Genomic DNA, 14,803 nt, shown 5'->3' on the forward strand with positions numbered 1-14,803 from the left:
CACTGTTTACAGTCGGTGCTACTAAGCAGGTTATATGCATCAGCTTTCTAACATCTCTGGCAATTGGTTTTTGGCTGAAAATAGTCAAACACAATGCCAGTAAGCAGGTCAGAGTGTGCAGTGTTCACTGAACAAAACCCTCAGTATCGGCCTGTCTTTTTGTGAAATCAGCTAAATAATCCAATAATATTTTGGACCCTCTTATTTCGAAGAGGCACTGGAGTCAGCATTTAGTTGATTTCTCAAACTTTCTCTATTTTCTGTTTTGTAGAGGCAGGGGGATTACTGGCTCGGCAGGGGGGCTCCCTCACTGAGGTATTACACCACAAGCTGGCCTGAAATGATCTGCTACTCTCACACTGCTACTTTTTTTTGAATCCCCGTTCCCTATTTCTGTATGTCACTCTGGCTGTCTGTCCCTGCCCATCTTTGAAATTTATGCTGCCATTTCTCTTTTACTACCCATTACTACCTTATACTGTATACCCTCCTTTCATCATAAATCTCCCCCTCCTTCGTCCTCCTACCAATTGCACCTCCCTCTTGCGCTTTGCTTTTCTCCCCTGATTTGGTTATGTGAGCGTCCTTTTGCCATTGACCATCCATTTATTCATCCATCCATCTATTCATCCCCAGTAAAGAGCGAATCATAGCAGGGAAGGAGGAGAAGGAATGAGGGTTCTTTCTGTCTCCACTCTGTCACTCTTTGATTGCCCCACTGAGTCTATTTCAGTAATAGAGTCATCACAAACTTACAGGGACTTAATGAGGCAGCAATTAACCACCAGCCAGTGTGTGTGTGTATGTGTGTGTGTCGGGGTAAGCTGATTTAAACTGTGTATATATCAGTTGTGTATATTTGACTGCACATGTGCATTCATCACGCACTAAGTGTTTCTCTGCTGAGTATAGAGTGGCAGTTTAGTTGTATGTGAGCGTGTGCATGTGAGATCGGCTTAAACTCCACGTGACGCTCCTCATTCATCATTTCAACAGTTTAAATTACGAGGACACTTTGGCAGCATAATCCATTACAGATTTCACATCTTGTTATTTCTGTTAAATTATATGTGATAATTTAAAATGATGTTGAAATAATCACAGAGGAGTTAAATGTAATTTATGATAAACGTCACATATGTTCTATCTTCACCATAAAGACCAACATTCAAAACAGTATCACTTTCTTTAAGCAGGATCCCTACTAGTCATTACCTCTACAGCCATTCTTCAGGTTGTGGCCAAAAGTCATTTTGTTCTAAAATAGTAAAAGAGTGGTTTAAATGACAGAGACTAATACATCAATCATCTTATTCTGTTAGTTCTATTTAAAAAGGACTTAATTTATCATTTACAAAAGGAAAAGAGCTTGTTGGGTGTACCTATCACCCAGATGAGAAATGTACATCTAGTAACTGCAGCAGCACAACAGTTGTTAAAAAATCGATGTGACTGAATGTTGGTGGACTGTATCCAATCTGTACTGATGGTGAGGATCATTCATTGGTTTAAGCAGAAGTCCTCTGACCTTTACTTGACATTGCTCGCCAGTCCAACTGTCAGAATGATAGACTGATGTCCTTTTGTGAGCCCAGTGTAACTTCTCCATTTATTAACATGTGCACTGTTTCTTTCTTGCTCTACTGTATATTCCCCTATCCCTTCCAATTTCTCTTAGTCACACTCCCTCTTCTATTCATTTGCTTTGGAAGCCTGTTGATCCATAACATAAAAGACAACCCCCAGAGAGCTCAGGCAGTAATGAAAATATTTCGATAAGCTCCCAGCTCTTTTGCACTCCGTGGAACTGTATTCTGCTCTCAGTTCTGAGCTAAATGAACCTTGGTGGGTCCTTGATGTGGCATCAAGTGGGTTTGAGTTTAGATTTCTTAATGCGCAGGCCTTGGAACCAGTCTATCGCCTGCTCTAATTTGCAGTCAGTTGTCACTTCTTGCTCCATGAGAATCTGCCTCCACTAAGTGAAAAACAGTTTTGGATTACTGCCATTACGCCTACTCATATTCAAGTGCATGTTTTTGACAGTGTTATTTATCCAGGAAAACAATAGTGGCAGAAGAGGTATGCTGAACAAGTCCTTAAAAATTTAAAAGGTGCCATTTTTTCTGCCTCTTGACTCACCTTGGCTTTCTACTTCATTTCAGTGAGCCTCAACCAACTCTCCTATGAGTTAATGTGAAACTATACTGCATTAATCAAGGTAAAATGAAACTTCCACCAAAACATGTTTTCCTGATTCAAAGTATTTGCTTAAAAGTTCATTGTATGAAGACATTTAGTGACATGTAGCGCGGGGATGCAGATTAGAGCCAGCTGAATCTTCTCTAGGTTAAGATTGCGTTAGTGTTAATTGTTTAGGAGGGTTTTTTTTTACCATGAGCTAAATTATCAGCAGAGGTCTCTTCCTCTCCTATGGATCAGGTGATTCAAACCAGTAAAACACTAGATAAAGCAGTTTTACATTACAAACCAGTGTTTCTCTGATGTGGAGGACAGCTCACCCACAACATACTCATTCTCATCCCAAAGTCTTTTGCAGTGATTTCCACATAAGATCCCGACACCAAAATCCACCTTTTGTGGCTGTTTGATACATGAATACACTGTGTCATGATACGCGGCCACAAGCATGATGAAATGATGCCAGTAAGGACGTAATATAAGGCGTAAAAAGGTCCCTATAGGGTGAGTGGGAGGGGCAGTGGATGTGTCCGACAAAGCAGCATGTGCTTGTGTTGACATCCTGGCATTGGTTGCCACGTGCTTTTGTGGCCTGAACATAACCATGTGCTTTTGTAGTGTAATCCCACCATGTGCATGTGTTGATATCCTGGCATCGGTAGCAGCATCCCCAAACAACAACAGCAGACACAGGATACCTGGAGTGCAATATATAGACGTGGAAGTCCACTGACGAAGCAGCAATATGTGATGACTCAGCTAGTGTGTCAAATCTCTTCCTCTCCAAAACAAACAGACCTTGTGATTAAAACCGGTAATGTGTTTTTCTGACATTACTGGTGACAGACGGGCCTCACAGAGGTACTAGTTGCCCTATCTAGAGCCCGTATTTGGCTCGTCCATTGTGGACTACTGTAAAACCGTGGTGGTGAACATGTTAATCTCCATAAACAAGGATCTGCTTCCTAATGGTTCTTTCGAAGGTAAAAATAACCCCACAATGTTTCTTAAATTAGGTGATTATACACTAAAGAAAATATACTTATATTATTATATTCCATCTCTTCCAATATATCCCTCGAAATCCTACACACCGGACTTTCAGCATAACAACAGTTTTGGAGAACCATCTTTAAGAATAAGATCTGTAAATTAACTGTATGAACACATCTTTAAATACATAGATTATCTGTTTCTGCAGAACGTTAAAGTGTCATGAAAAGTTAAAACATGATGAAGGCCTCAGTGGGTTTATAGTGCTGCTGAGGCTGTAGAGTCAATTCACTCAATTAACCAACAACGACTCATTAAGTAAGTGGTCAATGTGGTGAGTCACAGATGAAAAATCATTACACACTGATTCATTAGCATAGTAGTCTGATCTTAAGTGACGTATAAGTGCAAATTTTTTTAATCATTTTTTCTGAATGTGCACAGGCAGGAGTCAAAGGAAATATGCTGATATGTCCCTAACATTATGATCTACATATCATGTCTCTTCTCATTTAATGATTTTCCTCTTTGCAAAGAACAGCAGACAATACATCCTGATTTTTCCTTTAACTGTTCCTTGTTAAGTACTTCAAACTGTGTGTCCCTTAAGGCAAATAATAGCTTGTTTTATTTTTATAAAGATGTTGGATCCTGGATTTGTATTCGTGTCAGTAGTTCAGAAGTTTCCCTCCCCCCTCCAACTTTTTTATTCCAGGGTTTTCCTCTCTGTCACGCACGTTATCAGGTTTCTTTCTTCTGTCTCCCTCTGTCTCTCTCTGACTTCCCTTCATCTCTTCTACCTGCAGGGATGAAACAGTGGGAGTTCCAGTTTGGTGAAAGAAGATACTGGGGGAACTCCAGCTACCTTATGTAAGATTTTTATACACACAGTACACATGCAACTTTGTGAGGGCAACATTCAATTTCTGTTAACATGTCTTTGATTTAGAGTACCAAAATAAAAGAGGATCAAAATAAAGGAAAAGGTAACAAAAGTTGGAAAGACAAAGAAACAGAGAAAAGAATATGAAAAGAAAGGTGAATTATGTCATTGTGAGCTTGAACTGCTTCAGAGAGACAGAAAGAGACAGAGAGACAGGTAAACAAAGAGACAGGAGTAGAGGTTTTCAGCTGCTCCTCATCTGGTTGTGTGTCCAGCCAGGAGGTTTTGGCTTTGGCCTCTCATTCAATGCAAATGGGGTTTCCACCATCCTGCCTGTTACTGTACTGCTACATTATATCTGGTGAGGCTGCCGTGCCCTGATAACACCACACTTCTCCACTGCTCACTTGCTTTATTCTTTTCTTTTCATGATGCTGCTCTGTCAGTCCTTTCTGTTCTTTTTACCTTTTCATCCACTGTCTGTCTGGCGTCCGTTTCTGTGTTGGAGTGTCAAACTCGCTTCTTTTCTTCTCCTGATTCTCCCCATTATCCGGCTGCCATCGTGGGAATGGATGAAGCCCCTCTGCTGTTCAAAAGAAGATTTAATGAGGCTTTCTCAAGGCGTGTAACACACACAAATTCTTTTACCTTTGAGTACCTTTAAGCATTGATTAGCCCAGTAGGAGTTTAACCCTTAACCCTGACAGTGCAGAGTTTTGATCATTTGACTACCACTACTCACCACAAAAGAGTCCAACACATTCTCATCACAATTCGTCAAATATTGGGGTGTGGTCAGTGCTGTGCCAGCCCATTCTCATTCTGAACTTGCAAAATAGTGCCGCTCTGTCAGTGCTTTTGGCATAAGTATGCAATACCAAAAGGCACCTTTCGCATGATCATGAAAGTAGTCCAATGTTTGCTTCCTGTGGGAATGTCATGTTTTTTTTACATCTTAATGTGCCAACATGTGGGTTTGTTGACACCACGGTAGCGACATCTCGGAAAGTAAATAGCAGATGCAGAAGGATACCTAACTCGTAATGTAGATGCGGATGTCCACTGACGAGGCTGTGAATTGTGACGAGTTAGGAAGAGAATTTGTTGGCTGTTCATGTCTATATTTAAAGCGCTGGGGATCCTCCTGGGTCTGTTGTTGACGTTCGTGACAATTTTTTCCTGTTAAATGCATTGTGTGTTTACAAAAAACACTTACGTTTTTGCAGGAAATGTTGAGTTTCTGCTCATTAGATGCATACAGTCTTTTTCAAAATGAACTGATATTGGTAAAACATCTTATACTTGCATTTATTTCCTTGTGCAACAAAAGAAATGTGTAAAAGTCCAGGGTTTGTTGGACATACCTTGCCCGTCTCCCCACCCTATAGGGACTCTTTAGCTCCATATATTACATTACTACTGGAAGAGTTTCAGATTGACGCTGCCCGGCAGCATATCCTACTGCTGTGACAGGTACCATCAGTCCCACCGGCAGCATATTGTATCTCTGTGAAAGGTTCCATTTGGCTGTATTCTAAACTGACGCCACCCGGCTGACAAAAAGGTCGCTTTTGGTGTCAGTGTCTGATGGTGAAATCACTGACCTAGTAGCAGTATTTGACAACATATATGTATGAATGGACTGAATAATAAGTGTTAACAAAGTTAATATTTGAGTCAAAATTATTAACTATAATCCCTAACCCTAACATTAACCCTTTTTTATACTGGTCAAAATACTATTGTGTTAAATATGAAAACAACTCCCCAAACACAACCCTGAATGCAACACAATGACCATTTATATATTACAGACTTCTCCACATTTCCTAATAGGTAGTCTTCTTACTAAATTAGGATGTCTGAAAGCTTCTACCCTCCTGGAGTATAATGACAAGGGCAAATGTCCCTGTACTATTGATTGAGCTACACACCCGTTAAACACTTAGCTTTGGAAGGACACACACACACACACACACACACACACACACACACACCACATACCACACACTCATAGAGGGAGACTAGCGTTAAAACCGTCCTTCATCTATATTTCAGCTTCTGTCCGCCTGACGATGCCGAGTCATTAAGAGAGCTGCTATGCTGAAAGAAGAGTCAGACACACAGGGACAGATAGAAAGACATGTCATTTGTGCCTTGGGAGGTCCAAAAGTTCCCAAAAAACTTCATGAAAATCTCTCTTAAAGTCTTCATAAAGATGGCTGCTGGGGAAGGTTGCTTTAGGGTCAGAATATCAGGTTAATGACCGCAGGATGAGCTTTAAAGGCAGGGGAAGAGACATGAGTTTTAATAAGTAAAGCAAAACTCAAGGATTCAAGGATTGTGTTTTTCTGTATCTGTCTATCTCGCACCCTTAGCGTGGTAATTCAGGCAGGTGAATGCCATCTCATACATATTTGCTTGTTTTCTTGTTTTCTCTGAGGTTGCAGCTGTTGCTGTTTAGCTGCATTACACACTCAAAGAGATACCTTGACATTTTAACTTTTGGTATTTTACCAATCTTGCTCAGAATTGTTTCGTAAAAGATAACTTGTAGACTGCCTTTGTGCAATTTACCTTAGATCATTTTTCACACCCCAGTGCTCCAACATTTTAACTTCTACTGTTTCTCTGCTAAATTAATGGTCTAGATTGATTGCTAACTTGGATTTTTTTAAATTCTGGCCTAATGATCCCATTATGCAAATTTTAAAGCTGTGTTTATGGTCAGAAAAATGTTCCAGCCCATAGACCAATTAAAATAAGAAGGTCAACTAAACTGCTCTAATCTGAGCACAATATATGTGATTTGCTTCCTTTAATGCAGTGTTAGATATATATTTTTAAACAAAATTATATTTAAACAGTTTACTGACACATTGTATTTGTTGTAGCAAACCTGCATGCTATTCAACAATGTCCGCCACTTATTATATGATCAGAATGAGAAGACATTGCTTTTGTGTCCAAAAAAAACTGATGGCCACTCAAATGTATACATAACAAATACACATTTTCTGAAGTTATTGATTAACTTGTTATTGGTGGTCTATTCATGTGTTGTGACTGGCAGCCAGCCATGCATGCTGACAGAAAAAGTCAACAATTGCCTTATAGAAGAGAAAATTGATCCTCTGGCCAACACTTTATAAAAGGCTTGTTGGTGCAAGCACCTGTGTAATTGTGTGAGGCTTTTAAATTTATTTATTTATTTTTAAATACTTATCACAGTTTTATGGTCAGGAATATCTCACAAGTCTGAGATCTAGCAGTGCATTCAGTCAGCTTTAAACTCCCTAAACACTAAGATGAAGCATTTTTTTAACGATTGCATTTTAAGCTATCTTTCACTCCATTTAGCCATTTGCTGTCTTCATGTGAAAGAGTTGCACCAGTGCTGCAATTCAAGATGAGAATACCAGTATTAGTCTGATTGAATTTGTTGAAAGATAAAAATAAAATAAAATTTAAAAAAGTAAAAGAAAAGATATAAAGTAATGACTAAAAGTTGATCAAAAAAAATGTAATGACTTTACTTTACATGAGTACAACTGGACTGAAACAGTTTAATTTTTGCCAATCAAAACTGGGCTGAAACTATGACAGATAAAAATGAGTAAAATTTTAATCAAACTGATAAACACTTTTGTCTAAAGGCTAAGACTAAATCTCAAATAAATAAATTTACGCTGGTTGTGTGATCTATGGAAAACACCAGGATAGGGTGGTGCTTGTGTGTATCTGACTATTGACCTATCCCTAAGCCCCGGCCTCAAACGCCATGGGGCATTTACCCCATGTGCATGGGGTAAATGCAACACTGATACGCGGTATCCTGAGAGGCTGTAGAATAGACACGTAAAGAAGATAAATAAGGATGTCTACATTTGTTCTAAGGTAAGGCAACACAGTGTTAGCAAAATTTGCTGCAAAGTCAATATTACCTCACACAATATGTCTTCAACATCATGTATAACATCGCCTTGCAGCAAACTTTGCTAGGTAACATTAGCATAAGTTAGCTAATAGCTGCTAACGTTGTGGCCATCTTCAGCTTCGTAACGTAAGCTCATCATGCCATTTGTTCAACTTAATGGTCAAACAAACCCTTGCAGTCACGACTGTGTCATTGAGCTTTCTTATTAGCTATCATCAGGGCTGTAGGTTTGGCTAGCTTATACTTTACAGAGGCTAAAGGATCGTTCACAGAGGGAGAACAACTCTGATAGCCAGCAGCAACCATTACACACCTTGTACAGGCAGAGGAAGTTGTAGCCACAATTACTAAGAAAAAAAACATCTGTTGCCATAATTGCATGTCTGTGATGAAGTTTTGTCAGGGGTGCAGTCATGCCGTGCATAGCCAGCACATATGTCACAGCAGGTGAAGCCTTTCCAAACACATCAGCAGGGTCAAAACTACCATGTGCCAATAAGATGCACTCAGACTCCAAGGGCGCCACTGTGGCACTCAGCGCATTAACTACACACAATATTTCAATAAGGCATGCACAGTGCATGCATGGGAGAAAGTGTAAAATTGTGTAATCTGTTTGCCATGGGATGAGAGTGGGTCTGTAGTCTATGACCCTATGCTGCTTCCTACGATTTTCAGATCCTTAACAAAATAAATAGGTGAAATAGAAATGATTTTATTTGAAAACATTTCTCTAATCTCTTTTCAGGTGCAAAAATATTTTATTAAGACTTCTAATTGGAGCAATTTAGTTCGTTTCAGCTCTGCTCAAATCATTTTGGTGTGAGTAAATCTTCTCAGGCACCAGCTCATCCAGAACCCTCCGAGTTCCCAGCAAGCAGAGAAAGGTTAAATAAAGAACTGTTAAAGGAACACATTCTTCAACAAACTGCAGACTGAGAGTCGGGACACTCTGTACCTTCACCAACTGCCCATTTGTAAGAGCCTTAATAGATAAGATCAACTGTTAACCCTTTGAAACTTGAGCAAAGTGGCCTGATTTCTTTCAAGAACATAAGAAGAGGGCAATGTGCAACTTTACGAGAAATTACCCCCAAATTTGCCAGAAATAAATAACAATTACAAAAAAATTTAAGGAAAAAAGAAAATGACTGGACACAAGTGCCTCATATTAAATAACATAAGTTTAAATATATAATCATTTAAAAGGCCAATGTAATGCATAAAATGCAATTTCTTACTTGCCAAAAAGTGATTGCAGCTCCTATCTTGCAACTGAAAGGCAGTTTATATAACTATACAAATTGATTTACTGTCATTTTTGCCTTGCATGCCCACCTCCAGTCTCCCAAATCCGTCAGTGCTCTCAGCACAAAGGCTGGAAGCTGCAGTGTCCTCAGTCGAGATCGTATCTTCTGGCCTGGATGGTCCTCCCATTTCTGCTTGACTTTTACGCTGAGTGGTGAGCATTCATTTACCCCTTCTTTTCACATTCTAGAACCTTTTTATGCATTTCAAGGCAGTTCTGTAGGTTTCAGAAAATGATGAAACCTGTACCGCCACGTGAATGAATGAACATAATGAGTTGGATAAATTGAACTAAAAAGCTGAGACTCTTGAGTCCAATTTTATTCATGTGGGATGATGTTAGCCCCCATAGTAGCCATTTTATTGTAGTGTGACCAGTTTTAAAAACTTGACCTTTTTTTATTAAAAAAAAAAAAAAAGACTTTTGTGACGTCTAGGATATTCAAACCAAATGAAACTTTGCAGCCAACAACCGAGAGACCTTGGGTGTTCAGATGATTTATGGCTCTCCTCATACTGTCTTCTGTAGGACATTTTAAGTTCATCTTTCACTGAATAAGAACAAAAATATGTTTTTTTGCCCACCACAGTGCACTAAAGAGGTAATGAAAAGGTTCCTATTAGGAAAAAATTAATAAACATACAAAAAATGTTCCAATTGCAATAAAAAAATGTATCCGTTTATATAAAAGACATTTTTTGTGATTTATTACTTAGCATGCATGCCTTAGACGAACAAGGAATTTGACTTTAGTAAGCTTTGTTCTCAATGTAAAGGAATTAAACATTAAATATAAAAATAAATAACAACAGAAAAAATATAGTATAGAATGTACGTATTTACAAGCCCTAATTAAACCATTTTAGCTAAACAGCGGGCTTTCCAATAAAACTGAGATAACTGCTGACATTATCACAACTCATTTCTCAGACATTCAAAAGTCTCTTCTCCAGGAAGAGTGAATAATAAACTGTTGACAAGATGAGTAGCTGTCAACATGACATGTAAGCTGTATACATGGTTAAAATCTTGAGGTGCCCCTTAAAGGTTTGTGTTTAGTGATACAACACTGATGTCAAAAGTTTACATTTAAACATGAATCAAGACAAAAATATGGTAAACTAAGTTTTTATTGATCCCCAGAGGTGAAATTCTGCATTTAAAACACCACAAGACAAAGATGTGTACAGATTAGTTTTATTTTTTTTAACATTGTTTTAGGGTATTCAATTTTATTTTAACAGGCCAATTTGCTCAAATCACAATGTGTCTCTGTACTACACACGACATCCCTGTCCTGAGACCCTCACGGTGCACAGGGCAAAAGATGTTGTGTTCACAGCACAGATCAACATTCGGAAATGAGAGTAAAGCAGTCAAGGCAATTTTGTTTAAAAAGCCAATTATCACAAATCACAATTTGCCTCAGAGAGCTTTACAGCATACGACATCCCTCTGTCCTTAGACCCTCACATCGACTAAGGAAAAACTCCCCAAATAAACTCCTTTAACGGGGGGAAAAATGGTAGAAACCTCAGGAAGAGCAACTGAGGAGGGATCCCTCTCCCAGGACGGACAGACGTGCAATGGATGTCGTAAAAAACAACTAAATTACAGTTATGATATAAAAAAGAAAAAAAACAAACTAGAGATCCTATTGGAACTCAAGAGACTCTCAAGAGACTCTTGGGGACAGGACCTCAATTGTAGCTGCAAACCAGCCCAACCAACCTAAATGAGGACCAAGGTCAGACAGGTGCCCAAGAATTGGTTAAGGGCTGGATGCAGCTCAAGACCTGACTGTTGCATGCTCAGGAATCCAAGTGTATTAGACTGCAGTGCAGACTGAGAACTGGATCACTGGGCATTCAACAACCAGGAGGCAACCATGTTAGCAGAAAATTCACATTTCTGCTAACGTGGTCGCCCGTCACAAAGCCAGGGATGGTATTTTAGCTGAAGCAAGGTGGCTCGCCAGTCGGGGTCTTCGGTAAGACACTTCTTCAGGAAGTCTTTGCAGTCTAGAGAGAGCAGGAGATCACAGGTTTAGTTGGTGGTTCAGTGATTCATTGTTAAACAAGCATCATTTTTCAAAGATTTGCATCTATTTATTTTTGGAATGGTAGGTAAGAGTAACAAAAAACATGAATTCTTTTAAACAGAAACATGTCTAATTTGGAGTATTGCAAGTGTTAACTCAAACATGTCTTGGTTTATTTGAAATGAGATGAAGCCACAGATTTCTGCCTTAACAGTGCTACACTAAAGGTGATTTTAACTTCATAGTGCTCATAACTTTTAAAAAAACCAAGCAACGTCTCTTTTCACAAACTGTTTGTTAGAATACATAATCTACAACAAACTGCAAATTTGTATGGCTATAAACTACAAAACGTTAAAAAATATTGTAGTGTATTGGTATAAAAAACACCATCTTTTATAATTTCATTTAAATGACCCTTTCAAAATGTGTTTGTATGGCTTACTTGTCGTCAGATTAGGACAGATGTCAATCCCGCTCCGAAGATAAACTGATGTTTTGAAAGTGTCCTGATGGTCGAGCAGGTCATACAGCAGTGCTCCCAGCTGCCACACCGTTGTGGGTTCCGCCTGGTATTGTTTTTCCAGAAACCACTCTGGAGGAGCTTTCGTGAAGGTACCTAAAGAACATAAAGGAGAAAGACGGTCAGAGACAATCGGAATTACAACAACAAAAACTGAGAACAGCATGAGAATCCTTCTTTTAATATTCTAAGATATCATACCAGAATAGCGATGATAATATCCATCTGTCACAAGACAACCGCAGCCAAAATCGATCACTCGGACACGTGGGACAGCGGATCCAGTTTCAACAAGGACATTTACCAACTTGATGTCCCTGTGAAACACTCCATTTTCATGCATATCGAGTGCTGCATCCACCATCTGCTTCATGATAATCTGTGATAGAGTGAAAGAGTGAAATAGGTGAATGCATGCAGTGGAGTTGAACCTAAACATTATAAATAACTGGAAATGCTGCCTAACTCTTCCTCCTTCACCTAGCTTCAGTACCTTAGCCTCGTCTTCCTGCAAGTAGCCTCCTTTTGCACTGCAGTACCGTCGGAGATCCATGGAAGGTGTTGGTCTCTCCATAACAAGGATAAGTTCCTCCTCTAGAGCAAAGCAGTCCAGCAGGGAGATAGCTGCAGATGTCCCAGCTGATTCAGCCCCACCTGCTGCTTTTACCATGAGGGCGACTTCATCGATGACTTTAAACACCTTTCCGTCTTGGAGCTAAAGAACATACAGAAAATAACATGATCAGAAATAACATCAATGTATACCACCTTAAATGAGAAAGAAATAGCTTTGCATGGTCTGAACCATGCAAAGGCACTGGCACTACCAGTAAAACATGATATAGTTGATAGTGTTCAAGAAACCCGATTTAATCACTTACCACCTCCTTGTATTCGACCAGCTCCATCGGAATGTGTTTAATAGCCACTGGTGTCATGTCCTTTATCCTGTAGCCTTCATACACAGATCCAAAACCTCCTCTGCCAAGTTGGGAAAGCTCGTAGTATGTGCCTTCAAATTCAGCTGTAAAAACAAAAACACAAAGAGGTGACGTATTTGCATCAATTTTAGACAGACATTTAATGATTGGAAATGTGCTTACTCGCTTTCGTGCCAAGATTCAAATGAAAACATTAAGTACGGCTCATGTCTGTATGATAACTTTGGATTTTTGATGGATTAAACAAACAAGATAAAAAGTGCTAAATTTTAAACACTGGAGACGGATGGATTTTCTTGACTGTTAACAGAGCATTTTCAGTCTTTGTGCTAAGCTAAAATAAACTAAGCTAAACTTAGCTAAGCTAAGAAAACCAACTCCTGGCTGAACTCATGGCAACAAGGCCAATAATTAGAGTTCTCAAAATTTCAAACCATGAATCAGGTCTAACCTAACTTTTTTCAAATTATCTATTTACCTTTGTTGGTTTTGACTGCGAAGGACAAGTCATACCCTTCCTCCTTTTCTGAGGAGGAAGATGAGCATGATGTACAAATCTTCAGGCTCCGGCTAGACGATGTTTTTGAGGACCTGTTTGTGTCAGAGCGGGCCCATCTTCTGCGCCTCTTTACTCTGACACTCTTGGACACCCCACTACTGGACTCAGTGATGCTGGTGTCATTGCCAGCTCTGAGCTTTTTGTTGGGGTGCTCCTCCTCAGTCTCATCAGCCCGCCGCTTGTTCCCCCTCACACTGGCATCCTCATACACAGTCATGAAAGGGGAACTGGTTTTGGTCTCAATATTACCCCTCAGCTTCTTCTCAGAAGGCCCTTCCTCAGTACTGGCCTTCCTCTTGCTCCTCGTCTCCCGGACATCCTCCACTATGCTGTCAAGTTTGAAGGTGAAGTCCGCAGCTAAAATTAGAACAAAAACAAAGTTAAACACCTAGTAACAGCATTTAGTGGCATTTAATTGATAACTGTACAACCCCAAATTCAGAAAAAGCTGGGACTCTGTGTAAAACCTAAAAATATAAAATAAACATGCAATGATTTGGAAATCCTTTCCACCATATGTGAGGGAAATAGGCCAATTCAACACATCAAACTAAAGTGATGAAGAAATAGAAGCTTTTCAATCCATGAAAAATACGGTGCAATAACATGGAATGACACAGGGAACTTACTTGCAAGTCTTGCATAAAGATTATCAATTTAGCATTAAATATCTTGTACTTTGACTATATTCACATTGATGTATTTGAGAAGAATTACCAATTTACTGCAATCATTTTTTTAAATGAACATTTTACACATTGACCCAACTTTTTATGAATAAGGATTGTATTAAATGGCCTCTCTATCAACCTACAGCTATTATATACATTGAAACTTTAAAGGTACGTCTTAGTCTTTCTCTAATCCATGTTTTCCCTGTGAAATGTTGGATAGTTTACCCATCTAGGCATTTGAAATGTTTTACTTATTTTCCTAAATCACACATACTTTTTTAGCATCAGAGTAAACTGATAAACTAAATTTTTGGTAACTTTTTGGTAATTTTTGTTGTTGTTGTAACTGTTGTTACCAAACCAATGCCCATCTCATCTTTATGCCACTTACCTCTTGGTTGGCCAAAGACCGGAAAGTAAAAAGTCTTTGGCTCTTGCTTTGATCCATCCATGGCGATCAAATGTCGTTGAAACAAATTGTCTCTCGAAAAATGCGTCCTCACGAAGCAGTAAACCCGTGTCTGTCAAATGAATCTCTGATATTACCTGACAGTTCTTACATACACTAATCCGAAATAAAACGCTTCATGACATCGGACAGAACATGATGTCACCTGAAATAAAATGCTTTATGACATCATGTTCCGTCCGATGTCATTAAAACATCACGGAATGCACAACATTCAAATTTTCACACAAAAATAAACAAACAAAAAAACCCCAAACAAACAAATAAAAAAAAAA

At 39.0% G+C, this 14,803-nt stretch overlaps 1 protein-coding gene across 1 annotated transcript; it reads right to left on the reverse strand.

Moving 5' to 3' along the window:
• Positions 1–11,235: 11,235 nt before the first annotated feature.
• Positions 11,236–14,511, reverse strand: LOC121960094 (serine/threonine-protein kinase pim-2-like). Its single transcript, XM_042509692.1, has 7 exons — positions 14,451–14,511; positions 13,305–13,742; positions 12,767–12,909; positions 12,379–12,600; positions 12,087–12,264; positions 11,808–11,981; positions 11,236–11,342 (listed from the first exon to the last, which is right to left on the reverse strand). Exons 1-7 carry the CDS (start codon positions 14,509–14,511, stop codon positions 11,236–11,238), a joined length of 1,323 nt encoding a protein of 440 aa, XP_042365626.1.
• Between the last annotated feature and the right edge of the window lie 292 nt (positions 14,512–14,803).

The sequence above is a fragment of the Plectropomus leopardus genome, chromosome 20 (genome assembly GCF_008729295.1).
Source record: "Plectropomus leopardus isolate mb chromosome 20, YSFRI_Pleo_2.0, whole genome shotgun sequence".
NCBI classification, from domain to species: Eukaryota; Metazoa; Chordata; class Actinopteri; order Perciformes; family Serranidae; genus Plectropomus; species Plectropomus leopardus.

Excerpts from the sequence above, each read along its gene's own strand:
- LOC121960094 (XM_042509692.1), bottom strand. The coding sequence starts at position 14,511 with ATGGATGGATCAAAGCAAGAGCCAAAGACTTTTTACTTTCCGGTCTTT. Across the intron at positions 12,601-12,766 it reads TGGTCGAATACAAGGAGGTG|CTCCAAGACGGAAAGGTGTT; the intron begins GTAAGTGATTAA and ends TATGTTCTTTAG. Across the intron at positions 11,982-12,086 it reads ATATTATCATCGCTATTCTG|GTACCTTCACGAAAGCTCCT; the intron begins GTATGATATCTT and ends TATGTTCTTTAG.